This window comes from Antedon bifida, chromosome 8, assembly GCF_963402885.1.
Source record: "Antedon bifida chromosome 8, ecAntBifi1.1, whole genome shotgun sequence".
In the NCBI taxonomy this organism is placed as follows: Eukaryota; Metazoa; Echinodermata; class Crinoidea; order Comatulida; family Antedonidae; genus Antedon; species Antedon bifida.
This window is the reverse complement of record NC_136233.1, coordinates 15,288,242-15,314,982: the sequence shown is the minus strand read 5'-3', so window position 1 is coordinate 15,314,982 and position 26,741 is coordinate 15,288,242. Positions and strand designations below refer to the sequence as shown.

General features: G+C 34.0%; 4 protein-coding genes across 6 annotated transcripts; 3 read left to right on the top strand and 1 right to left on the bottom strand.

Moving 5' to 3' along the window:
• Positions 1–96: 96 nt before the first annotated feature.
• On the bottom strand, positions 97–6,186 carry LOC144850933 (mitochondrial ribosome-associated GTPase 2-like). 2 transcript variants are annotated; one of them, XM_078708451.1, is made up of 8 exons: positions 6,081–6,186; positions 4,295–4,496; positions 3,525–3,672; positions 3,075–3,190; positions 2,618–2,686; positions 2,087–2,236; positions 1,533–1,671; positions 97–1,048 (listed from the first exon to the last, which is right to left on the bottom strand). In XM_078708451.1, the coding sequence occupies exons 2-8, from the start codon at positions 4,475–4,477 to the stop codon at positions 654–656; spliced, it is 1,200 nt and encodes a 399-aa protein (XP_078564577.1). In that variant the 5' UTR covers positions 4,478–4,496; positions 6,081–6,186; the 3' UTR covers positions 97–653. The 2 variants fall into 2 exon arrangements, with proteins under 2 accessions (XP_078564577.1, XP_078564578.1); XM_078708452.1 differs by lacking the exon at positions 6,081–6,186 and adding an exon at positions 5,828–5,921.
• On the top strand, positions 6,105–14,613 carry LOC144850935 (plasmanylethanolamine desaturase 1-like). The gene is made up of 4 exons (XM_078708453.1): positions 6,105–6,485; positions 7,811–7,930; positions 8,693–8,784; positions 9,581–14,613. The coding sequence occupies exons 1-4, from the start codon at positions 6,311–6,313 to the stop codon at positions 10,058–10,060; spliced, it is 867 nt and encodes a 288-aa protein (XP_078564579.1). The 5' UTR covers positions 6,105–6,310; the 3' UTR covers positions 10,061–14,613.
• A 1,156-nt stretch (positions 14,614–15,769) lies between these two features.
• Positions 15,770–19,688, top strand: LOC144850241 (CKLF-like MARVEL transmembrane domain-containing protein 4). 2 transcript variants are annotated; one of them, XM_078707480.1, is made up of 5 exons: positions 15,770–15,911; positions 16,558–16,699; positions 17,187–17,366; positions 18,000–18,095; positions 18,708–19,680. In XM_078707480.1, the coding sequence occupies exons 2-5, from the start codon at positions 16,559–16,561 to the stop codon at positions 18,888–18,890; spliced, it is 600 nt and encodes a 199-aa protein (XP_078563606.1). In that variant the 5' UTR covers positions 15,770–15,911; position 16,558; the 3' UTR covers positions 18,891–19,680. The 2 variants fall into 2 exon arrangements, with proteins under 2 accessions (XP_078563606.1, XP_078563607.1); XM_078707481.1 differs by lacking the exons at positions 15,770–15,911; positions 18,000–18,095 and having other exon boundaries at positions 16,355–16,699; positions 18,708–19,688.
• Positions 19,689–20,562: 874 nt separating this feature from the next.
• On the top strand, positions 20,563–25,970 carry LOC144850902 (uncharacterized). Its single transcript, XM_078708408.1, has 2 exons — positions 20,563–20,639; positions 21,298–25,970. Exon 2 carries the CDS (start codon positions 21,343–21,345, stop codon positions 24,457–24,459), a length of 3,117 nt encoding a protein of 1,038 aa, XP_078564534.1. The 5' UTR covers positions 20,563–20,639; positions 21,298–21,342; the 3' UTR covers positions 24,460–25,970.
• The last annotated feature ends 771 nt before the right edge of the window (positions 25,971–26,741 follow it).

Below are 26,741 nucleotides of genomic sequence, written 5' to 3'. Positions count from 1 at the left end.
AGGCAAATCTTATTTTAAGCTTTTATAATAGCTGTTTAAAATAAAATTGTGGAGTAGGGAAAATATAATTGAAAATAGCACACAATAATATTTAATAGAAAAGTTAATTTATTTCCAACATAAAATCTTCATAATTTGTTTTAAATATATTCATTGAGTCAGCAGCAATCTTGTTTATGCATTAAAATATCACATCATCATGCTCTTCCATCATAATCCTAATATGTATGCATTAAAACTCATCACTTTGTCTTTGTGACTCTTAGCATAGGGATATTGTATTTCTCAGTTCAGAAAAGATAATTGGTATTTTGTACTTTGTACTTTGTACTTTTATCCTCATTTTCTTCACATATTTCAATGTATTTTATCAATGGATTTGATATAGTAATCGGAAGTATTAAATTGCTTCTGACATACATTACTACTAACATATTCAGACCATTAAACTAACATATTGTTCTACTCTGTACATGACCATCCGAGTATATCTCACCCACGAATTTAGGCTAAATTTGGACACAAGACTTGGATAAACCCATTGTTAATCTTAGTATGATCTCCTACCTCTTACTTTCTTTGGTACCCAAGCCTCCTGATTATACTCGCGTCATATACAGTATGACATCATTATTATAACTATAAAATATTTATTAAATGATATGATGCTCTTCAGAAGTCTCCTCTAACTTATTTACATATTTGTTAGAAAGTTCACGTAAATGTTTTTTAAGTTCTGGTATATGCAAATTATAATGTGCAGAAATTGCAATAACAGGCAAGCTAATATTTTCTTGAATTATCTTAAGATTTTGCTTAGCTTCTGGAATGTCAATCTTATTTCCAACAACTGCATGCGGCCGTTCAGCTAGGCCTGGCAAGTACTGATCCAATTCATATTTAAGGTGCTGAAGTTGCTCTAGCGTGTTTGGTTGAGAGAGGTCGATGACATACAATAAGCAAAGACATCGCTCTATATGCCTAAGAAACGAATGTCCAAGGCCTTTATTTAAATGCGCACCTTGTATCAGTCCTGGAATGTCTGCAACTAATGAAGAAATACTAAATGTTAATATTTTATATTTTCTTACAGGTACTTCATTCTAGGAACTTCTACTTCCTACAGTGCAATCATACAGGTATTTATTTCATTTCTATTTATTAATTCAACACAATTGGTTCAAGGTCGTGTCTTTTTTATAAAATATTTTATAAAAAAAAGATACTAGTATAATATAATAATCCACATCACGGGGAGTAAACCTTCCTTGAACAAACAAATCTATAACTTAAGCGTCACGCTTGGCATATGATTGTTTGTTGCCTATGTTCCTTGTTGTTTTATCATTCTAATTACTTCCTCACTTGCATACAACCTGTATAAGTACTCTAGGTGTTGTTTTCTGTTCTGATGATGAGAATAGTTTCTCGAAACATGTCAAGACATTTTAAGGCAGTTTGCCTATTTATCAAATGCCTCATAATCGTTATTTTAACTCAATAATAGATTTAGTTAAAAATAGACTACTCACCTGCTATTTGTTCCATATCATCATATTCCACCATTCCCACATGTGGATTCAGAGTGGTGAAGGGGTACGCAGCAACCGCTGGCCGAGCTCTTGACAAAGCACGTAATAACGTAGATTTTCCAGCATTTGGAAACCCAATCTAGATACAGTAAATGTGAACAGATTGATATACTGTAAACAATTATTTATATAACACTCCAACAGCAGAAACCCATCAATTATGTTCACACATACAGACACAGATACAGATTTGTCCAATATAAATGGAAATGACAATGCTCATAAATTATCTTGGCTTGCCTAACAAAAAAAGAACTATCTAACAAATCTTTTGTTATAATGCCTTATACCAGCTGGGTAGAACGAGTACTTGTAACGGTCCATCTGCACATTCACCGCAAGTTGCAAGTTAACGATTCAGTCAATCAATATTTTACCGAAATCAAACAATCCCAGAGGTCATAGAATTCTCAAAAACCATACAAATATACTGGAGCCGCTGCCCGAAACCTGGATATAACATATCAAAGGAATAACACAATACTTAATCTTACCAATCCAAATTGCGCCATAACCCTCAATTCCAATTCTAAAATTCGCTGTTCGCCTCTCATACCTCGTGTGGCAATTGTCGGTGCTCGGTTTTCATTTGATAAGAATTCTCTATTTCCTTTTCCACCAGCGCCCCCACGAGCTGCAATAAACTAAAAATAAAAGATAATAAGATTCAAATTTATGTACAAAACTGTATTATTATTATTATTATTATTATAAAAGTATTGTTATATAGTGGTTGCTGTTGGTATATATATCAATAAAAATTAAAAACTACTGTACAATGACACATTTTTAAATTATAAACTACATTGTTTATTTATTTTTTTGCTTCTTTACGAGTATATTTCCATACATGTTTGATCCAAAAATGACCAGGGTAATAATAATATGTACAGTGCTTAGAGGTTTCACAAAAGTTAGGCACTTTATAAATCCAGGATATTATTATATTTTTGCTGGATCTATCTCTATGTTATTGTACACAATATTTGTGTACATGTAGGGCTAATAGTGACATTATTAGTTACCTCATCACCATCATGTTCAAGGTCTACTATACAAACATCATTTTCCTTTATCATAGTTCCAACAGGTACCTACATTAATAAGAGAAGAATAAACATTGTAAAAGTCCAGATCTTCCAAGTCTTCTGACTGCAGGATACTTTTAGTATCACCATTAAAGATGCAATTTCTCCAGATTATTTTAAATATACAAAACCATCCCTGCTTGAGATACCCACTGTTGATATATATGTTGCCACAGATTTTTAGAAAGAGCTCATCCTCTAGATTTAGGTATATTTTGTACAAATTATAAGCACCTTCTATAGGCCATACTTGTATAAAGTCTCCCGATGTGTAATTTTTCCAAGTTGGGACCCATGCAAGTGCAAGTCAGTAGACAGAAGCTGTAGTACACATTGTGGTCTGTAGGTTATTCATCTAAACATCTACTATGACCCTGAGATACTGTACTGTTACCTCAACAATTGTGTGCGTTGCATTCTTCCCATGGCTATTACTGCTGCTTCCTCTTACACCATTTTCTCCTTTGTAAGTTGATACAACTTTATCCAAACTTTTGATTTTTTTGGATGCTAAAAGGAAAGTTTTTCCCAGTATCATAGGCAAATTCTGTAATACAGTGTCACGTATATCACGCCTGTATCATAGGTCATAAGTCTAAAGCTATCAAACTTTATGGGACAAAAAAAACCATGATGATGTCATATCACTACCATATTTGGACATATCACTACCATATTTGGGAACATCACACTTTTGTTGTCAAAGTAGTTTGATAGTGTAAACAGAGCTTAACATAACCCTAATTTTAAAAATACAGGCACTTCTATATGTGATACATTTTGTGGAGATGCAGTAGAAAGAATTGGGTGCTTAAACTAAATTTCAAACTGCAGTGTTACATACATCGTACAATGACCTTTGCCCCATTTCCTCCATTTCCACCATCAGGGCCTCCAAATTCCACATGTGCCTCTCGTCTCATAGATATGCAACCATCCCCTCCTTCCCCTCCAATGAACACAACTTTCCGCCAATCAATGAATTTTTCAGTCTAATAATTATTGAATGTTTAAAAAAATGAGTAACATCACTTTTTTTATCATCCAACAATTTTGTATTTTAATGATATGAGAATAGTAATCTACTAATACAATTTTATAATAATGAAAGAACTGAAATAATGAATTACCAAAGCATTTCCGCTTTTGGTACACCATAAATTATGTTGACTATTATAAATGTATTTATATTTTTAATAGTGCCCTCAATGGTTTGAAGTATACCTCAGATGGTTACCTAATTAATTAAGATACTGTATTCTTTTTTTTTTTTATACTGATATAATGTACGTAACGGCTAATTAAGATTAGCCTAAGTGTTGTATTATTTTTATTTGTATTTGTATGTATACTTGTATAATGTAAAGAGGGACTACAGCGACAGGCCCATATATATTATATGCTAACCATTGTTAATGTTATGCTAAAATATGGTCAATAAAAGTATTTTTCAAAATGTTATAGCACCTTCTATAGTTTGGATGTGCTTTCATAAAATCTCCCAATATTTCAGTTTTCCAATTTAGGAATGAAAATGAAAATTTTCATGCATTTTACTTCCTAACTAAAAGCATTTATAAATGTTTGTACTACGAAATAAAACAAAAACTTTACCAATTTTTTTTCTGTAAGTTTTGGTTTTTTTGAGAAATATCGACGCAATGTATAATCTATAGATATATGATCATGTTCTCCTATTCTTCTTGTCTTGAATATTCGAATCAAAGTGCACCATCTTGTTGATTTACAGTTTAACTGTTTAAAATATGACATTACAGCTGGATATAATGCAAACATTCCAAAGTTTCCTATGCACCTAAGATGGTAAAGAAAATGAAGAAAAAAATCAAGATAACACACTCCCATATATCCTCTGGTATAATCCCACCCCTAGAACACGAAATTGGGGGGTTGAGGGACTATAGGTGGGACTATGTACCTTGGTTCAGGAAGAAAAATGATTGGTAAGCATTTCTTGTAAAAACTCATCTGAACTGGCTAGAGAGGCCTACATCTAGACCAAAGTCATACTGGGACTATACCCGGAGATATGCCTGTTTGTGACATAAAGGGGGTGGAATTAGACCAGAAGTGTGATTATACCTAATTAATTAAATTTCAGTATATCACCGGGCGGTTTAGAATTAATGTTCTTTGCCTCTTGTGTTTATATATATATAAATCCAAAGGCAAATTACTGAAAAAATGACAATGCTGTGGGTATCAGTGGCTGGATCTCAATGGAGATACAAAAAAAAAAGCGAAAAGCTAAATCAAAACGATAAGTATATTGGATATATTATATAAGGTAATATATTCAGTTTATTTATCTGTGTTAATGAAGCATGAAAGTTGGCCCATGTCAATAGAAGGACAACCTTTACAATAAAAGAGATTGCAGTGATTTCAATCTTTTGGTTTGTATCTCTTTGGCATGATAATAGACTCATACAAATCAATAGAATCAATTTCCACATTCGTTACCAAATTGTTGTTTGCGAACTTGAAGTTTACAAACTAAAGCTCTCTGTCTACACTATCAAACTTTATGTGACAACAAAATGTGATGTGCCCATATATGGACATGAAGATGTCATCACTACCAGGGGCGGATCTAGAACATTTTTTAGGGGGGGTGGGGGGGAGATTGCGAGCGAAGCGAGCAAACCCAGGCTGGGGACCAGGGGGCCAATATACTGTATATTTGAGAGAAAAAATAAAATAAAAATATTTTATGTATATTAATTTTTTAGAAAGGTCGCCCTAATTCATTTATATAACTATTTATATTTCAATGTTTAGGGGCTGAACTTGATTAGTTTTAACTATTTTTTAGCCCTTCCCTTGATATAATTATTATTTGTATGTTCAATATGTTTATAATTTATATTTATGGGTAAATAAAGAAAGAAAGAAGAAATAATCATAGATTGTTGATGTTATTCACCAATCATGCAAGGTAGTAAGAAGTACACTACAATATTTTCTTATTTATTCATTTTTTTAAATGTGCAATAATATTATATTAACAAGAAAAATGAAAAAAGTCATGCCACACACAAACAAGGAAGTTGTAACAACATAAGAAGTATTAATAATTGAATGTATTATTTGTTGATTCTTCAAAGGTGTACAACAGTCTACTACCTTATAAAACACAATGTGCCTTCACAACATCATCATAGATCCTATTGTTGTAGGCCTTTGATGTTTTAGTATCCCAAGTACACATGATCAACTGTATATTTAATTTTTTGCCTAGGATAGGGCCTAACACAGAGTATGTGGCCTAAAATTGATAGCAAAGGGTAACACGATCGATGATACAAATTAAATTAACGGAATATGAACAACTTGATGGTTAATTTATGCCTAATTTAGACAACTAAAAATATCATACTATGTGCAGTAACATCAAAGTTTGGACCCGCAAGTTCCCCCTCTACCAATACTCAGCCATCCACCATCTGCTCTTTAAATGTGCATGCAGTGCGCATGAACCGTACCACCCACCGGTGTGGTATCTTTATCAATATTTGAGTAAAAAGTTTTTTAATTGGCTGGAATTTGTTATATTATTCGGCTTATCCAATAAGAGTCGCCAATACACCTACCACTGGAGCGTAGCAAATGCAGTACATTGAGGACGTTATGGCGACTTCCGACCGGGTTGTGGCGAAGGCTAAAAAGATGACAGAAGAGGACCTAAACTGTAATCAAAAGGGAGTTACCAAACAAAATAAGGTATCAAGATGGGGTCCAAATCATGCTGGTGCAAAAGAGCTAGCTGGACTGTATACAAAAGGTAAGAATATGATCAATTTTACGTTTCAACCTTACCGTACGTAACGTACGTAGCGTAGGCCCAGACTATAAGTTTAGCATGTTGGGTTGGTCAGGTCACTTAATTTCATCAAGGGAGTAGGCCGTAGTGTGCTAGGCGAAGGCGGTAAACCTGGCTTGGAGATATTACTTTTCTAGGTCGAACCCCTGGCCCAGCTTTTTAGCTAGGGTATAATAATTGATTGTAATATTATATAGTACTAGCCTAGACTAGATGCTATGCTAGCTAGGGGAATTTCTCAAATTTATTAAATATTAAATTCTTTTTAGGATAATTTTAAGAGGAAAAAATGGGTTGGAAATTAACATGTCATTTATTTATTATTTTTAATTTGTTGTATTAATAACACACATTAACAGAAATCTGAAACAAAATTAATGAGACAAAACATGGCAATAAGGAAGTAAAATATTATATAATAGAATAGGCGTAGGCCTAGCTAGACTAATAGTACTAAATAGTTAGGCTAGTATTTCCCGCCTAGGCCGTGATTTTGTATAAGTGTCTTTAGCATAAAATATAGGCATAGGCCTAGTTAGTAATACCAATATTAGTAGTACACTACTACATTTTGACCAATCAATGTGAAGCCTTTTACTTTGCCAGTGGATTCTTAATAACATTAAATTATATAATCTGTAGTAGTATGACTAGCTGTTATGTATTTTTCCTCTTATATAATACTAAGAGAAACATTTTTTGTAACTGAAAAACAATTACTAGACCTAATTAAAATGCAAAATGATTTATAAAAAAATTTGAAAGGATAAGTTTAATTATTTTACTACTGTATATAAAATGATGTTATTTATAGGTAAAATATTGGCAATATCAATTTTATAAAATTAATTGATGATGAATCAAGATTTTAATGAAAAAAAAAGAATCATTGATTTGAACAATGAATTATATAATCAAGGTAGTTTATATACCATACCGTATTAATAAATAACACTCCCTTGGTGGTAATAGCAATAGGCCTAACACTAATTCCATTTTAGGACCCTCTACAAAAACAATAGATAATTTTAAATACAGGTTGTTACAATATAATAGTAAGAAGTAATAAGAAATAAAATTGTGTAGTATTTATATCCCAGTAATTGCATAGTACAGTACTTTGGCAATGACAGGCTACTAGTTAGTTTTCAACCTGCAAGGGTACCTGTACAGTACTAAACTTTTCAGGGTTTTCAAACAATAGGCATAAAATGCATTTTAAAAGCAAGAGATTATGTATACACAATAACAATGAATATTGATTACAAACTTGTTGTTCTTTTCAGGGAAGCGTACACAAGAAGTTACATGTGTATACACCTGTTTGTTTTTGGCAATCTTTAACATTTTTCAACTGGTCTACCATTTTAGCATTGAAAATTGGGCTGCCCCATTTGCGGCTGCATGTGAGTAATTCTTTCATCTTTGTTGAATTTACCAATACTGTCCAGTCATGACTACAAATACTAAGCCAAATGAATTGCATAATTTCTACTATGACCTAGTATGATCCCAATCCTATCCCCTAATTTAGAAGAAAAAAAATGAACTCAGAACTTTGGTAAATCCATTGTTATGCAGGTAATCTAAATCAGGGCTAGAAATTTGATTTTTTTATTCACTAGCAAACCTTTTAAACCTTGAAAAAAATCTAACCAGCAAAATGAGCAACCCATACTAGCTAACTATTATATAATCTACCAGCAAATTGCTAGTTTGTTAGGGTGAATTTTGAGCACTTAGTATAATGCCACCCTTTAATTTAATCAGACAAAAGACTAATCCATTATTAATCATAAATGCAATCTGAGTATATTCCATTCCTAAAATGCTCAATCAAATTTCCTTCCCCTCCCCAATGAGACTACAGTGTACTTATATATATATATATACTATACTGTTTATAATACAGTGAATTGTTTTATAGTTGTCACTCCTACATCTATGCTATATAATATCTCAATATATTAAAACAAAAAAGTAGCTTATTTAGAATTCTGACAATCGGAAAAGCACTTGTTGATACCTGATGTTCACATACAATGAAATGAGCTTACCAGCATGCCATGTCTAAAATTAATTTTCACGACCCTTGATGTTGCAGTTCATAAAATACTGTTATAACATCCTAAAGTGATATTCGAATAATGTTATTTTGTATTTTGCAGTGTTTGGCATTGTAGTCGCTGATTTTCTCTCAGGTTTTGTTCACTGGAGTGCCGACTCCTGGGGATCCATAGAACTTCCAATTTTAGGACAAGTAATTTTCTTTTTTTTTTCTTACCACACGCGTTATGCTTGGCTCGCAGAATCAGTTGCGCTTGGTCCCGGGGCAACCACTCTGTAGGGCAACTAAGGTCTCGGAAGTGAAATTACAAAAACAAACTGCGGTATTGAGACGACAACCAAATCTCAGGTACTGGCTACCCTCATGACAATCTTGATTCTGCGAGGCCTGCGCTAAGTTAGGACCTGATTTCATGTTCTACACCCCTACATATTCTTACACTCAGTAGGAGTGAATCAATTTGGAAATGTATGTTAACAGTAAAACATATAGATAAATAAATGATTCAAGTTTATTGGAAATGTCAACTTTTTATTGCACATTCACTACCAAGGAGATAAAGATCATCAGGTGATGTACAAATATTAAGTGGGTATATTTGATGTACAGTGCAAACAACCCAGTATAAAACAAGTAATGGGAGTTCCCTACCAAATTTAATTATAAGCATGATATAAAAAGATAAATGTTAAACTAAAGCTCTGTCTACTCTATCAAACCATGGAGGTATAAAAATAGACTATTTTTATACCTCCATGATCAAACTAGTTTGACGACAAAAAAAAGTGTGATGTGCTCAAATATGGTACTGATATACCCAAATATGGTACTGATATGATGTCATCATGTCCATATTTGGGCACATCAAATTTTTTAGTCACATAAAGTTTGATAGTGTAGATTTAAGATGCATATAAACTTCAGCCACTGCATGTATTTAGGTTTTTACAATTACCGGTAGTAATGTTGGTTTTTTTTTTTTTTCCAGAATTTTATACGTCCATTTCGAGAGCATCATATTGACCCGACTGCAATTACACGTCACGATTATATCGAGACTAATGGAGACAATTGTATGATGGCTATTCCATTATTGGCCTGGCAGGCATTCACCTTCTGCGTTTACACGGATGAACGAATACGTGAACTTTATAGCTGGGAGTGCTTCCTGTTTCTTCTCTGTATATTTATTACACTAACTAATCAAATTCACAAGTGGTCGCACACCTATTTCGGCCTACCACCGTGGGTGGAGGTTCTCCAAAAATGGCACGTAATACTGCCGAAGCAACACCACCGAATACACCACGTTTCCCCGCACGAAACGTATTTCTGTATTACCACCGGTTGGCTCAATGGACCGCTAGAATTTTTGAAATTTTGGAGCAGGGCTGAGTGGCTACTTGAAAAGTTAACCGGTCACAAACCAAGATCAGACGACTTGAAGTGGGCGAAAAAAACGAATTAGCTTTATTAATTAATCACCCATCCTATTCTCTTTAGTTCAGAGCTGAAGCCCAAAGCAGTGATGGTTCAATAGGAGATGTTGATATTGCTACAACTGTCATGGTTGGCGATTGTTGGTTGCTGAATACCTTTTATGATGTTCTTTTGTATGTTTGATCAGACGTTAAGGTAGGCATATGCAGTCTATAGTAAACAAAGAGCTTTGTCATGTCAGTCAGAAAATGTTTACATACTTTAGTTTCGTGGGGTTGTATTTAATGCAAATATGAAATCACTATTCAGTCTGCTTAAAGTTGGCAGTATACAATACAAATCATGCATATTCATGAGTGGATAGATTGACTATCCTATTAAATGAGGCTAAAACAGAGTTTTTAAAAACAGTCTGGTTTCAACGAATTTGAAACAAAAAAGACAAATTCGTCATGTTCAACGAATACAAATTTTTTTTATAATGCACCTGTTCTAGAGTAATCAGCGATTTCCGTCTTTAATGTCTAAGGCTTCTGTGCAAATAATAAAAAAAAAATAACTATTACATATGTATTTACGCAAATTAAAAAACACATTTTACTCTTACAGGTTTTAAAAAATAAATGGCACTTTGTAATGTCTCAATTTTCCTATAATAAAAAGTTAACTTTGCACTTTGAATTAAACTGGCTGAACTTAATAAATACATTTTTCTTCCCAGTAAATGAAGAACGTGATAAACATTTTTAAAATGTACTTTTAATGTATGGTTTATTATTTAACCTCTGTATGGGTGGTTTAACCACAAACAATATATTTCATGTGATGGTTTGAATAATGGGAAATACTATTGTTGTTCATGATAATTGACACTGCGAAGTGTTATTGTGATCTTTCGCTTTGCAATCATAGATCGTACTCGAATATCTTGTTGGTCGTTGCCTGAACCTTACAATCCGTCAATACCATTAAGTGTTATTGACATGTGATATTAGAAATCTTTCGCTTTGCGATCACCTAAATCACACTCGAATATCTTGTCGGTCATTGCCTGAACCTTACAATCCGTCAATACCATTAAGTGTTATTGTGATATTAGAAATCTTTTGCTTTGCGATCACCTAGATCATACTCGAATATCTTGTCGGTCATTGCCTGAACCTTACAATCCGTCAATACCATTAAGTGTTATTGTGATATTAGAAATCTTTCGCTTTGCAATCACCTAGAGCATTGTGTTGTCAGTCGTCTGAACCTAGAATCCGTCAATACCATTAAGTGTTATTGTGATATTCGAAATCTTTTGCTTTGCGATCACTTAGAACATTGATGATGTCAGTCGTCTGAACCTACAAACCATCAATACCGTTACGGAATCTAGTGAGAAAGGACGTACCCACATCTGCACAATAAAATGACATAATAATAATACTAGTTTAAAGTCTTCTAATTTTGGTTTTAGGAGAGCTGATATTGATTATGATTACATTGATCATGATGATTTGATTTCAAGTTTATTATGATCATATTAATTATGATTCATATAATAAATAATGGTGTTGATTGTATTTATTATGTGGATGGGAACATATGATACTGTTGATTTTTTGGCTACTACGCGCACAACTAAGATAGATCCTTTGTTTTATGTTATATGGTTTTTAAACTGTATAATATGCAAGTAATAAGTCTAGATTACAGCAACTCCGAATTTGTTAATCTAAATATACATTGTTATTCCAAAGGATGTTAATTTTTATGACCCCACATGATTTCACTATATGATACAGTACACTGTAAGTAAGGTCTATGTGATTTAACAGAGCATCGAATATTATCAATATTAAAATAATTCATTGCATAAATTTGCTACCACTATTAACTTGTTGCTGGTAGACGACAAATACTATAATAATAATTTAAATTACTAGTACTAATAGACTTATAAGCTAGGACCATCCTTTTATTAATGATTTAGGGACCATGTTCTATTTCAACCAGAAATTTACATTTTAATTTAGAATATTGAGCAATATTAAATTGGTAACATAGGTTTGAGGAAGCGATAATTGGTTACTGGTTTCAATTCTGAAAGCTGTTTATTCGAATGATTACAAATTTTGATTGTTTCAAACCCCATTATACGTGATTATTTTCTTTTATAAAGAGCATCTTTTGTGTAAATTTGTTTTATGATCAATGTGAAAAAAAGAAAGAAAACCAAGGGTACATTAATGGTAAAACCTGTAAAGAAAAAAAATTCTTGATGAGGAAACTAAATTAAAAATATTTAATAGTTTGAGTGGAAAAATGTTTAAGGGAAGATATGTTTGAAGGAAAAAATATTTGAGGGATAATATTTTGTTTGCAGGCACCGTTTTTATTTTAATGGACTACTACCATTAAATGTTTTTCAGTATCTTGGCAAATGATATTTATTTATTATTGTAATACATAATTGTACATGTATTGAGGCCATGCTAAACATAAAGGTATATTTTACATTGTGTGTGAGTTATTAGTTGTATTATTGTTTAGTTTGGTTACTAAAAAAAATAATGTTAAGCGAGTGCCTTTTGGCCTATTTAATGGGCAAATATTGAAATACAGTATTTTGGCTTATTTATTTCTTGGTTTGGATTATTGAACAGTTAATAATAATATTATAATACTATATAATAGTGTGATTTGTTTTTGAACAACTCGCATGCACCTTAATATTTGGTGCACTGAACCATGAAATGCAATTTAAGGTTTTTGACATTTTTAACATGGTATGTTTAGGCAAAATAAAAAAATGTGTTAGTTTCATGTCCGGTTTTTAATTAATTTTTTGGATAAGGGCTTTATTATTAATATTCATGATTGTGTGATGTACTAATATGAGAATGATAATTCAAACGTCCAGTTGCTGTTTACACCTTCAGAACAGTTGAATGAAAACCGCAATCATGCAATTTTTATAGATAATTTAAAGATTTTTTAATGAAAGGAAGTGAAATTAACATTTTTTTTATTTCGACTTGATTATTGGTTGAAATATTTAGTTATTATGCAGATGTATGTTGGTTTTTTAAAAAAATATATTTTTATTAGTTCAATTAAATAAGTTTATGCCGAAGGTTTGCTGTACAAAGAGTGATATTATTCCATATTAGGATATTTTTTTATTTTGATATGATGTATACATTTTTAATCCTCTATGGCCACCGCTGATAGGACAGTGACACGTTTTGATTACACTAGTTTCTAGGCCCCAACAACTTAGACCCTTGTTGAAAACCATCATGTTTTTTTTCCTATGTGACATCTCAATAGTCTCTTAAAGATGTATTGTCCCCCAAAAACATGAAAAATGAAGATTAATTAAATCAGATTTTGAACAGGCTATTTTGTAGTTTATTAAAGTTAATCACTTCCACAGAAAAAAAAACAAAAAAAATAATGTTTTCCCTTATAAAATGACAAAATAAATGGTTAAATTCAACCAAAAATCGATTGGCTGGCAGCCAATTTGACTATTTTTTTGCTTTAATTTTTTCAGTTAAATACATTTTTTTTCGATCTAATTTTTGGTCGAAGTGGATAAATATTATATGACATTAAAATGGCTTATTCAACAAAAAAAATTAAATTTTTTTTTCAAGGGGACAATACATCTTTAACGAAAAAGGGATTTTAATTTTAAAATGGTAGTTTTGTAGTGGCCAATAGGTTTGATGATTTGCTTTATACTGCTGGAATTTAGCAAAGTGACTACATAATAAAAGGTTCAACTCGCTTTTTAATACTACACTGGTTTTACAGTATTGTTGGTAAAATTTAAACAATATAGACATATTGCTTATATTAAAATTCCTATGCAAGTATTAAGTAAGGCCACTATGACCTAAATATACTTCTATATGAAAGTAAACGTGTGTTTATCTTTCATGAAATAATGACATAATTATATGTAAATTATGATGATGATGTCATCTATTTTAATTTCTATCCAAATCAAAGTCAGTACCCTGTGCATAGTTGTAATTGGTCGATTCTTGTCATCAAAGTACTGTAGCTATATGTTAATAGATTAAATCTTCGCCATGCTAATTACAATTACATGTACTGTGTAGTATTAATGCATTTGACAATAAGCATATCACTGATTAAGGGTAAGACAATAGACATAATTGTATTGTCTATACAGGTGTTAATAACCAAAAAGTATAAATAGAATGTAAGGGTTTGTTAACAGTATTTACTTTAAAAGGCTTCTGAAATGAAATACACAAGTAATTTGACTAATCACAAGCGATGGATTATTCGAACTGTCGATTGTCATTGGTCAACTCGCTTGCGTTGCGGTTACGTCCTTGCGTTGCGTCCTAGTGTGAACAATGCCGTGACTTGATTTCACATAGCAGCTATAGATCCGTAAATAAGGCACTGGATCTAAATAAATATTTACTTGTAATTCTTTATTTAACAGTGTATAGTTTTATTTATTTTCAATGTATACATGCTTATAAAACGTCTTATAATTAATGTGGATACGTGTTTATAGCATTGCTGTATAATAAACTAATTGAAATGAAACTAACGATGAATTTACTGTTTATTGTTTTTGTCCTCTTAATAAAGTTGTATTTATCCCTCAAAAACATTAAAAATGCAAATTAATCAAATCATACTTTAAATAGGCCATTTTGCAGTTATTCTAGCTCCAAGTATAGAGATATTATAATATCTCTATGCTCCAATACTGTATTTATTGTCTTTTTTATGTTAGTCCACCACAGTCGACGTTTCGATTGCTCTAGCCAGCTACGTCCCATGAGGGCTACTCATTCAGAAGCTAAAGCAAGCAGCAGTTATAGTATCTAAGGCCGACACTTTCGCGACTTTGTAAACTCGACTATAATTTATAGATCCCAGCTGCTGGACCCAAAATGACGTCTGGGAAAAGAGAGTCTATGAGGGCCCACTGTTGAACGATTTTAGATTCTCGCCCTTTGATTGGTTGACGCGAATTAATCAACAGATTGTGGAAGAATTTACTCACTTGTACCACCGTGAAGTCACGTTGTCTCTAGAGGGTATTCAGTTGCATGCCTACAGGTTGAGGTCACAAACATTAAAGTTAAAAATTGACCATTTTTAAATGGGCATGTGATTCACAATTAAAGAACTATCTTTGATTTGTATGTATTTTTGCGATTAAAGGACATCTTTTTAATAATTAATCATAAATATATCTGAAGAAAGAACAATGATTAATTTTAAAATGTCGAGCAGCGTTTTTTGTAAGAAATATTTCTTGTTTATTCCTCTTGTGACGCTTGTTTTATTTTTGCTATCTCTCATATGCGCATTTTGCATGTATATCTCGTTTTTGCATCATCGGTATTTACTAAAGCTCTGTCTACACTATCAAACTTGATATGATGTGCCCATATATGGACATGATGACGATGTCATAATATCACTACCATATTTAGGCATATCACTATCATATTTGGGCACATCACATTTTTTTGTCAACTAGTTTGTAGACAGAGCTCAACGGTGAGTTTCGCGAATTTGAATGCATATCGCCGCCGATGCAGAGGAGAACAATTCAGTTTTGTTCTTGTGAGATTAGTAGTATTTTTACTACGATGAGCTCATGGAGTTTTTAATTCCTTATGGTGACATAATGTTTACCACCAACCATTGGAGGAATTTATAATAATACTCCATGTTATAACAATCTAAGGAAATAATCTTGGTGAAGTGCCGGAAATGTCTCCGCAAGTATTGAGACTGATTTAATTATTGACTGAAACATTGGCTCACTTGGTGAAATATACAAATTTCAGTATTTTTCTTCTGTAGAATGTGTACAAGAAATTAACGTAAGTATGTACTTCACTGTTTCGTCGCTAGCACCCGTTTCTATAGAATATACCGATAATTAGGCGTATTACCTGAAATGTAGTACAGTAAAAGCTATGTAGGCCTATTGGGCCTAAAAGATAAGTTAATGAAATAGGCCTTTGTATTGATACCATAGTCTATACATCCTGGTGTCCCATGTTGACGTTTCGATGACGCACCATAGACGAAAACGAATGAGTATATTTGACGTATGATAAGCCAATGATCAAAAAGAATTTACGAAGACATTGGTAATGGTCAAAATTTCCATTGGTAGTATTTGGCCATAGGTAATGAAAACTAGTATTATGACCAATCACGGACAACAAAGACGTCCCATGATTATGTGTAGGCCTACGTGTCTGGCATTGCGTTAGCTTTACTTCCCGTTACCTTAAGTGTTTTCACGATATATTTTAACATAATTAGGCCTGATAATGAATCGATGTTGACTTTGACCCAGGCTATTTAAACTTATCCGATAGATCTCATTATTAAACAAATCTTGCTATATGTTGTGTGAACAACAAACTGGGCGTGCGTTGATAATGTGTATAGGAAATACTTTTGGTCGACGACGAATATAAGTGTTCTTTTTTATAGCACATTCTCTTGTTTCCGTAGAATGTCAGAACCCGTAAGAACCACAGAGAGTTCACATAAAGGCACGGTTACTGTCACAGAATCCCGTAGCCATGAGACGAGCCTCGGATGCGATACGATCTACCTCACGTCCGTGCAAGGCTTACTTAAATTGACCCAAATGGTAAGTAATGACCATACTAGCATCTTTGTGATAAAACGAGGAAGTGGTTGCCGTATTGGAAATAACCAGCACCTTATTCTTACCTTTATAGGTAATCTCTGACAACGTCAGTAGTATTCACGACAATTGCAATATAGAACCCGACCCGGGTTCTATATATTGAAATTGTGTGTGAAAGACTCTTTAGTCGGTTCAACCGACTAAAGAGTCTTTCACACCTGTTCCGGCACGGTTCCAGTCCGGCGCCGGCAAATCAAATCAGACGTCAGTTTTTCGTTTGGTGCCAATCGATATCGACAAGTTTGACCTATCTCTGTTAAGCTTGGGTTCCACTATAGGACGCAAGGACGTAAGCCCAGCGACCAATCGTCACAAGCGATGAGTTATCCGAACTGTCGCTTGGATTGGTCAATTCGGTTGCGTTGTACTTGCGTCCTAATGGGAACCAAGCTTTAATATTGAATGTTGTCTTTTTTTTTAATTCCAGGCATTTTCCTTCATCGCTTTTATGTGCGTCACGTGTGCTCCATGGTGGGATTACCATCATACATCTGGCTATCAGTTCTTTCAATTCGTCTCTATGACTTGTCTTGTAGTGACATCTATCCAGTTATTTCTCATCTGCACCAAACTTATATTCAAGATTCCGCTTCCATGGAATATCATTGTAAGTTGAATTATGTTTATATAATTTTGAATTTAGTGGCAATTTTGAAAGGTGTAGTCACTGTTTTAGCTCGGTGGTTATGCTGCCTGGTTATACTTCCAAAAGATCCATGGTTCAATCCAGACCAAGTGAACTAACGATTGTAAGCTAATCCAGACTACTCCATCCTAATCGTCAAATGAGACAAATTAAAGCAATTAAAACAAAATACGGCAGTGCTGTATCATCTCTACTACGACGGCGGGTTCAGTATCGTTGAAAATTCGTTAATACAGCATCTCATTTGTATCACATGTAATGGTGGTGCATGTATCATTGTAAGGCTATGAGTTATGTGATAGGCCTACTGTATAACCGAATATTCCTGTATGATGATCTGTAGAAATCTAGATACAGTCGAGAACTTGTGAATAGCACGAGTATAGTTTCTATCTTGTATTTGCTGAGGTTCCTTTGCAGTTGTTTGTACAGCAGCAATAAGGAGTAACAGGCTAAACAATGTGCATTGGGCCTAGAGATTATTATTCTATTTTTTTCTCCAAGTTATGTATTAACAGTAGTATTAGGTTCTAAGTAATGCATTTTGAAATGGTGAATACTATTTTAATTATTACAAAACTATATTTCTTACAGGATGTCGTTTACCATGCATTTGCTGTAGGGTTTTATTTTTTGGCTTCATGCTTAGTTGCAGCCTGGGCCTATAATAGTTCATTAGCTGCTGGAGCGGTAAGTAAAACACAACCAGGGGTTATTTTTATTGTTAACCTAAATTGGTCAATGACTTCTTGCAAGACGAGCGATACTATGCAAGGCAATCTAACAACATGATTGACTCCGAGATCAAAGAGTTTGTCTGTGACTGCGACACGACCAATAGACACCGCGCGCCCCGCGGAGAATTATGTACATAGTACAGTACTGTTGGTATTTTTCGCAGCCAGATAAGACCAAAAGACTAGCTCCCGTTGATAGATTTCCTTACATTTAAGAGATGATATTGATCATGAAAGTGTTTTTAGGGATGAACATAGGCTTCTAGAAAGACATTTCAACCAGTAATGGATACATACATAATTTATTTCTATTATGGTTTGATTATGTACCAACAGTATATACGACATTATCAGTGGTTTCCGGTCATGTTGATGATGAAAAAACATGTATATACGACGACGGTACTAAAATTACTTTACATACCTAGGCATATACACTGAAAATAAATTACACAACTTACTCGGGCCCGCGCTTTAAATAAAAAAACACAACTTAGGCCTACTCACTGTTTAAAATCAACATGAAAGTAGTTTTACATCGGTTTTTTTTTCATATTTGTTGTAGGCATTTGGATTCTTTGCCTTTGTGGCATATGCAGGGGGATTGTATTTTGCTATAATGGATTACAGACGATCACGGCAACTAACTGGAAACCAACCGAACACCATGTCCACGACTGTAACAACAACCACAACCGTTATAGGTTCGACAGTAATTGAAACGCCTCCAATGCAACCGGAATACTAAAATAAAACTTATTATATAAAGCTCTGTCTCACTATCAAACTTCATGTGAAAACAAAATGTGACGTGCCATGTCTTATTACTACCTAAGCATATCACTACCATAATTTGGGCTCATCGCAGCTTTTGTCAAACTAGTTTGATAGTGTAGACAGAGCTTAACAGTGAATTGTTATTGTTCGGCTTTTGTTTAACTGTGAAGTAGCAAAGCATATTGGATAAGTACATTTTCATTGGCAATATCTGATCAATTTTGATAATTTAACTTAATTTGGTCAAATGTTTTTAAGTTTACTGAAAACTCGATAGGGTAAAGTGTTGGTGTTTTGCACCAAAATAGTGTTCCTTGCTTTTTTCGTTATTGCAGAGTTCGTTGCATTATATTGCGTTATTTTTGCTATAGGCCTATTGCAATTACATTCAAGTGACCAGAATTAAGTCATTAATGTTAAATCTTCCCTATTAGGCCTATATCACTATTTAATTTATGAAATTAATGAGGTTGTGTTGACGTCCCGTCAGAACTTAGAAAATAAGTAGGCCTAAGCCGTTGGTTCCAACTTGGACGCAACTCAGGGCTGGCTCAGAAAACTTCGGACCAATCACGACGCCGGGCGTCATCTTAACTGTCGCTTGATGTAACGTTCGAGAGAAGGTTGTCAGAGTGGGAAGAACAAGCTTGCATGTAGGCCTACCGACCGTGGTCCCGTATAATGATATCTTTAATGTAAATATTAGCAGTTTGTGATAGGCCTACGCCTATTCCTATTTTGTTAAGTAAGCCTAGTTTCGGGCCTTTGAAGACAGTCCCGGTTTTCGCATTGTTTCCAGTCATTTGGATAATAAAACATTCGACTCATAGTATTCGGCGTCTTTGTAGGCTATATTGCTCATGTTGTTATTGACCTGACCAAAACCCAATTAAATTTCCTACAAACGAACATTGTTTTCTGTTTGAAGTAGACTTCTCGTAGTGGGCCTAGTAAGTAGGCCTAGGCCTACTTTATTTGAAGCAAGTTCAACTAAATTCTGATCAGAAATTGGATTCGTTACAATGTTTATAAACGATAATTTTTTTTCTCCAATAACTCTCATCAACTCTCTTTTGTGAACGGCATTTTTTGGGGGATTCGATGACGGATCCCAGGCCCGTAGCCAGGGGGGGGTTTTTATGGTTCGGGCGAACCCCCCTTTACAGCGAACCCCTCTTAGCCGACTGCGAACCCCCATCCCCGACATGCCCAATACCTCACCCTCATCTCCGAAAATCCTCCAAATACGTGCCCCCACAGTACAAAAAAGTACAAAGGCTCCCCGACGAGAGGGGGGGGGGGGGCGGGTGTATGCTAGAGCCTCGTAGCTGGCTGGCGCCACCACTGCAACAAATGTTATCGTCTTGCTCATTGGTAGCATGCTGCATGAGAGTTTCTTTTCCGGTCATCTAGGGGTGCTTCGCCTCAGGCCCCACCCCGGGGGAAGGGGGTTGACCCAAATACTTAGTGTCCGATCATGAAATACGATAGACAGAATGGATTGTAATATTATTATAATTTCGCGCAATTTCATAGCTGCCGCGAATAATCTATCACGTGATCGATCACCTGTCTAATTTGCTTTGTCACGTGACTGACAAACGTTCAAGGCCATTTTTATTTCACTCGCGACATACATTTTCTGTGCTTTCTTAACTATCGTATTACTCGATCTAGCGTGCCTATGTATGCTTAGGTTTTTTGTGGTTACCTTTATCAGGTAAGGTAAGTGTATTTAATAATTATCTATTTGATATCAAAATAAAACCGCATTTCATTGTAAATCTTAGTCGGTGACGACGAAATGATGGGCTGATGTCGTCGATCGTGCCTCTCTCGGTCTCGCCCTTCTAACATAAACTAGGCCTAGGCTACTACTACTACTACTAGCCTAGAATTGTCAAAGTCATGATGATAGATGGGCCAGCAGGGGCAAGCCTTCTTAGCCTGACCAGGCCTGTGGTGGTGATAGGACTAATATAAGCTTAGGGTTAGTCAAATAAAACCAGTCACATAAAAACATGGTTGACTAGCTAGGCGTATCTATCGTTTTAAGAATAGGCCTAGATTAGGGTCACGTCCTAGAGGTAACAGGGCCGTACGCAGGATTTTATTTGGGTGGGTGCGGATAATTATATTGGATCCCATTATATTTTGGACCAACATGATGATGATTGGCTGGCTCTAGTCACCTATGTTTAAAGATGTAATTACCAGGATCGATGGAAAGTAAATAGTTAAACAATAAAGTAATTTACTAAAATTAATGATGACAAAATTTGTGCGCATTTGCAAAAAATAATGTTGACCTAATGAATTCCTTTGGTCTCAAAATCTATTTAACAGTATTTATTATTTGTATTTATTATTTCTTTCAGATCGTAACTATGATGATTATTGTATTTGATTTATAGTATTTGACGATGTCATCGACAAACAATGCCAAAGTCATTGTTAAGCCAGTTCATGAAATGCAAGTTCTGCTGGACATAAGTGAGAATGTCGAGACCCATTCTTCAGCTAAAGAAGATGAGGACTTTTCTTCTATGCCTGTTGCTGATATTCCGTTTTCATGTGTAAAGATTGTGCCACAGACTGAAGAATCCTGTTCATTGCCAACATCAGAAGAACAGTTCAATATAACTCAATCAAGTCAACCTACGAGCAAACAACAATTGATATCAAACCAAGATGATGTCTTGTCTGTTGTAATTCAAAAGCTTACAGAATTAGTAGAGAGTAGCGATAGTTCAAAAGAAGCTAACTTGTCAGGATCTAGTACGCCAAAAAGCAACGTCAAAGGCACAAATGAAACCAATTTAGAACAGACAAAAAGTAAAGGAAAATGCAAACTATTCAAATGCCCCAACTGCCCATGCTTGTTCTCGGTTACTAAAGCACAACTTCGTCGCAAGGTTCATCCTTTATGCCCTTGCTGTGTAAAATCAAAATCAACACAGCACCTTCATGTTGAGAAAACTGTCAATCAAACATTAATAAAATGTGAGCTATGTAACGCCTTATTCTCATCCTACTCTGATGTTCTCTTGCATTTAGGTACTCACACTAACGTTACTATATTCAAGTGTTGTCTGTGTGATTTTGTTACAACACAACAGCAGAACATTTTAAAGCATGAATCTGTACACTACACGCCACACAATGAGCACAAATCATTTAAATGTGCTCAGTGTAATCTCTCTGTTTCCGACTTTGCTGAGCTTCAGACTCATTTAAAGACGCACAACCAAAATCAAGAACTCTTGTTCAAGTGCTCTGATTGCGGGTTTGCAATGAAATGTGAAGACAGCCTGCGTAAACACATGTGGCAACATATGCAACAACCAAACAGTCAATATAAACAGAACCCGCACTGTGCTCTGATGGAAACGCCAGTTGCGTCATCGAAGGGAGACGTCAATCATGACATGCTTTGTAGAATTAAAGGTTCCGTATGTCCGATGCAAGATGGGTTGAACACTCAAGTATTCCTCTATAAATGTCCACTATGTTCTTATATTTGTGAGAAGTTGTCAACATTAAAATGTCATGTATGGAGACATGCAGGTGACAGAAAATGTGCATATCCACTGATTGATGACATAGAAAGTTTAAAAGAAGCAGTAATTCCGGTGACGACAAACGCTAATGACGTTAATGTGCAAGAAACTGGACAAACAAAAATAGCAGTAGGATGCTGTATAGATAATAATAAAACTTGTTGTGAAAAACGTAATGACAGTAGTTGTCAATGTGAAGCCATAAGTGTTTCAAAAGATCATTATCCAATTATTGAAAATTTAATAGATAACCCTGATAGTATTCATCAAGCATCTACCGAAGATATCTCTGAACCAAATAATAATTCAAAGACTGTATCCGAAATTGTTAAACAAAAAGATGTGCAACTGCTTTCAGAAACGCTTCCACCTATCTCATTTGTAGGAAGTTCAACAGGAGTTCAAAATACCAGTATCAATTCCATCCAAGATATATTCTTTCACATCGATGGAAGTATTATAATACCAAATCCAGAAGAAATTGTTGTTTCACAAGCTGTTGAAATCCAAGGGAATAGTACGCACCAGATTGAAATCCCAACTGATTTGGTTCCATCAGTGGTTCCGTTAGATGAAGAGAATAAATCTTCTGTAAGGGCCGACTCTGTTAAATGTAATGATGTTACAGTGTTCAAAGAAAGGAAAGAAGAAGAAACTGTTGAGAAAATTCCAATACTAGAAACTTTGCTTAAGAACTCTGAAGAAATTTCAAAAATAATTCTTGACGAGAAAGAGAATGCAGATTCAAGCTTAATTAATTTGAATGAAAGAAACACTGATGAAGAAATTGAGCAGTTCAATGTGAGAGAAGAAATTGTACAATCAAGTCCCATACATAGTTTATCTGATGACGGTGAGAAAACTGGTATATGTGACTCACTTTTATGCGTTATAGAAACACTTGTAGAAAGCTCTACAGATGAAGAGAGTCCGAAAACAAAGAGAAAACGGAAACAAGTTGAAAATGTTGACAATAATGTTCGAAAGACGGCAAGAAAAGACTTCCAGTGCGAGCTTTGTTCATACAAGACAACTAGTTCAGGTTATATGCAGCGGCACATGAAATACCACACTGCTAGTAAACCTAACCAATGTCCGTTTTGTCAGTTTCAGGCTGTTGATTCCGAGCAATTGAATACGCACATGGTCACAGACTGCCAAAAAACAATTTATACTTGTAAAACGTGTTCTGCTAAATTCCATTTCAAAAGCAAGTTTATTAATCATATGCAAACGCATGATAAACACTTGTTTAAATGCAAATATTGTTCTTTTGAAACGACCTCCAAAAAAGATGTTGAAAAGCACAGCTTTGTGCATCAGAAGTTTGATGGAGTAGATATTACAAAACCACTGATTGATACAGATACTTCTGAAGAATGCGACACATTCAGTTGTAACATTTGTAACACGATTGTACAGAGTCAAGATGATTTAGAGACTCACATGAAAATTCACATGAAAACGTATAAATGTCAGTTATGCGACTACTCTTCAGCCACTGCAAACGGTGTTAAAAATCACATGAAATTTCACAGCAAGGATCGACCTCATAAGTGTCCCTTGTGCAAGTTTTCCGGAGCATATCCTCAAAGTCTGCGTGCTCACATGAAAACGCACATGCAAGAGTATAACTTCTCTTTGCCTGCAACCAGTGAGGTTTTCAAATGCAAGTTATGTGGTTATACCTGTAGTCATTTGCCGTCTTTGAAGTCTCATATGTGGAAGCATGCTAGTGACCCACACTTTAACTACGAACGTAGCATGAGTCACATAAAGCAAGGAAGTGACCCACAGAGTAAAGGATTAAATACTGAGGCTAAGTCCAATTCGGACAAGCCAACCAATCTGACTGCGAATGAAGAGAATCTAGTACTTCTACGGTACCAGTGTGCTCACTGTGGATATGTTGGTACCACCAAAGACTTGCTCATTACACATATCCGAGCGGAACACAATATTCAGGATGATAACCAATAGGTTCGCCACAGTTTTTTGGACTTAAAAAACCTAACTGTACAATCTATTTATTAACTTAATTTTCTGGCTTGTAAGCCTGAAGAAAATTTCTCGCCCCTAGCGCCACCCCTACATCCTTCCCTGACCCATCTTACATAAATTCTCAAACTTGAGGCCTTATTAGAAAAAGAGATATATAGTATATTTAACAACATATTTAAAAGCTTTAGTCCTATTTAAATATTCTATGTTGCTCTTTAGTAGGGGAGGAACAGAGTTTTTTGAACTAGGAACGCTATCAATATTCTGCCAAATATAGATTAAAATTTTTTTTTTAATTTAATTTTAGCAGTCAAAGAGGAGCATGCCCCGAAGTCAATCCCTGTATCCCCCACCCCCTGTATAGTACAATACTACCATTCTTAAGATAATAACGTAGTAAAGAAAAAGATTGTAAGGTGCTTGTATTTGCTATTAAGTACTGTATAGTTCTTATGTATGTCTGAGTTATATTTAAAGTGTTATTGTTAGTAAATTATTTAATAATATTACTGTATACTTACTTACGGTATTTGTGATATTTAAAATAGTTATAACATTTATTTTATGAAACGTTAAGTTACTTTATATTACATGGTGCTGTGTATTTGTCAGGGTTGTTAATCAATTCAATGTGGTATATTTATAGAATTTTTTTTTCCAAACTCCAAAAATAGTGGTTAACATAGCAGTGTATATTTACGGTAAAACGTATTCAACAATTACAATTATCAATTGATGTTTTTTTTATTGCATGTCTGTACAAAGTTAAGTCAAATAGAGAATTTCAGTATATTACTGTATAAATAACAAGGTAATTGAAATTGAGTTCCGTATTCATTTTGAACGTAACTATAGGAGAATGAGCTGTTAGGAGCTGATTGTACTAAGCCTCTAGCATTAAGTGCTAGGGGTGTCAGTTCCTTTCCATTCCATTTTTCAACCAGGTACTCATTTACAGCTGACTTGGAGCTGATATCTGATCTGGAATTTAAACCAGATTTCTGTATTCATATTCAAGTGTGTTATTATATTTAATTTATTATTTATTAGAATTGTATTTCTAGTTGCATTTAGCAATTATTGTAAATAATATGAGGTGCTATATTTCCATTGAGATGACACTGCCATAAAAAAAAAATGATTTTGAAATAATTTTGCTATACTTCTTAACATGGGCTTTTTCATGTGCGTTCGATATAATAAAAACTTCAGTATTTTTTGTTAAAATTTAACCCCAAACAGTATTTTAATCAATGATGCCTTGATGTCATGCCGTATATAATATTGTCAGATTCAAGCTTCATATGCAATATAGGCCTGTGTGATGTGTTATGGTTTATAGAAAAGCCAAATTAGTTCTTGTAGGGTTTAATTATTACTATATAATTATTATCATGTTGTACAGATTTTAAGAATTTTTAATACTGTACTTTACAATTGAATTTGAAAATAAATGGTGTTGTTCCAAATCAATTCAGTTGATTTTGTATTTTTGTAATTTTTGGATGTTGTTGCATTTCAAATTTGATCTTAATGACATGATAAGGATGATAAATATTTGATTGTGATATAGAATATTGATAATTATTACGGTATTTAATGAGCCAGATAATAAAAAGATGGGTGCTTGACATTGATTTATTAGTATTACAAATGGTTTTAATGTTGTATCAGGGCTATTTAATATAAAAAATAACTAATTATTTTATCTTTAATAATACCTTTACACATAAAGATAGCATTTCACACATACATACTAATATGGGCCCGGTTGTTATGCTAAATTTACATTTCATGTTTTTCTGATATAAGTGTACGTATTATACATTTTAAAAGATGTATTGTCCCCCAAAAAAATGAAAATTAATACTCTGAATAGGTTATTTTGTAGTTTTAATAAAGTTAATAACTTGTAGAAAAAAATGTTTTTAGTTAATAAAACCAAAATCCATTGGTTGGCAGTAGCCAAATTTTTTTGCTTTAAATTACAGTTTTTTCAGGTAAATAATTTTGTTTTCGATTTAATTTTTGGTCAAAGTGGATAATTATAATGTGACATTAAAATAGCATATATTCAACAACAAAAATACAATACAGTACATATACAGTTGTGAAAATGTCAAAATACTTAGGTTTTTATTCTGAAACTAAAGACCGCCCTCTGTGGTAAGTGAAGTTTTTGTAGTTGAAGAACACGGCGGTGTGCACTGACGTGACGAATGAAAAGTTAAACAATATAAACCGATATTTTTTTATGATTA

Bases quoted from the DNA above. Each gene is read 5' to 3' on its own strand.
- LOC144850935 (XM_078708453.1), top strand. From the start codon at position 6,311: ATGCAGTACATTGAGGACGTTATGGCGACTTCCGACCGGGTTGTGGCG. The intron at 6,486-7,810 runs GTAAGAATATGA...TGTTCTTTTCAG, and splicing joins AGCTGGACTGTATACAAAAG to GGAAGCGTACACAAGAAGTT. The intron at 8,785-9,580 runs GTAATTTTCTTT...TTTTTTTTCCAG, and splicing joins AACTTCCAATTTTAGGACAA to AATTTTATACGTCCATTTCG.
- LOC144850933 (XM_078708451.1), bottom strand. From the start codon at position 4,477: ATGTTTGCATTATATCCAGCTGTAATGTCATATTTTAAACAGTTAAAC. The intron at 3,673-4,294 runs GTAAAGTTTTTG...AATAATTATTAG, and splicing joins AACTTACAGAAAAAAAATTG to ACTGAAAAATTCATTGATTG. The intron at 3,191-3,524 runs GTATGTAACACT...CTTTCCTTTTAG, and splicing joins GGCAAAGGTCATTGTACGAT to CATCCAAAAAAATCAAAAGT.
- LOC144850241 (XM_078707480.1), top strand. From the start codon at position 16,559: ATGTCAGAACCCGTAAGAACCACAGAGAGTTCACATAAAGGCACGGTT. The intron at 16,700-17,186 runs GTAAGTAATGAC...TTTTAATTCCAG, and splicing joins TACTTAAATTGACCCAAATG to GCATTTTCCTTCATCGCTTT. The intron at 18,096-18,707 runs GTAAGTAAAACA...TATTTGTTGTAG, and splicing joins GTTCATTAGCTGCTGGAGCG to GCATTTGGATTCTTTGCCTT.
- LOC144850902 (XM_078708408.1), top strand. From the start codon at position 21,343: ATGTCATCGACAAACAATGCCAAAGTCATTGTTAAGCCAGTTCATGAA.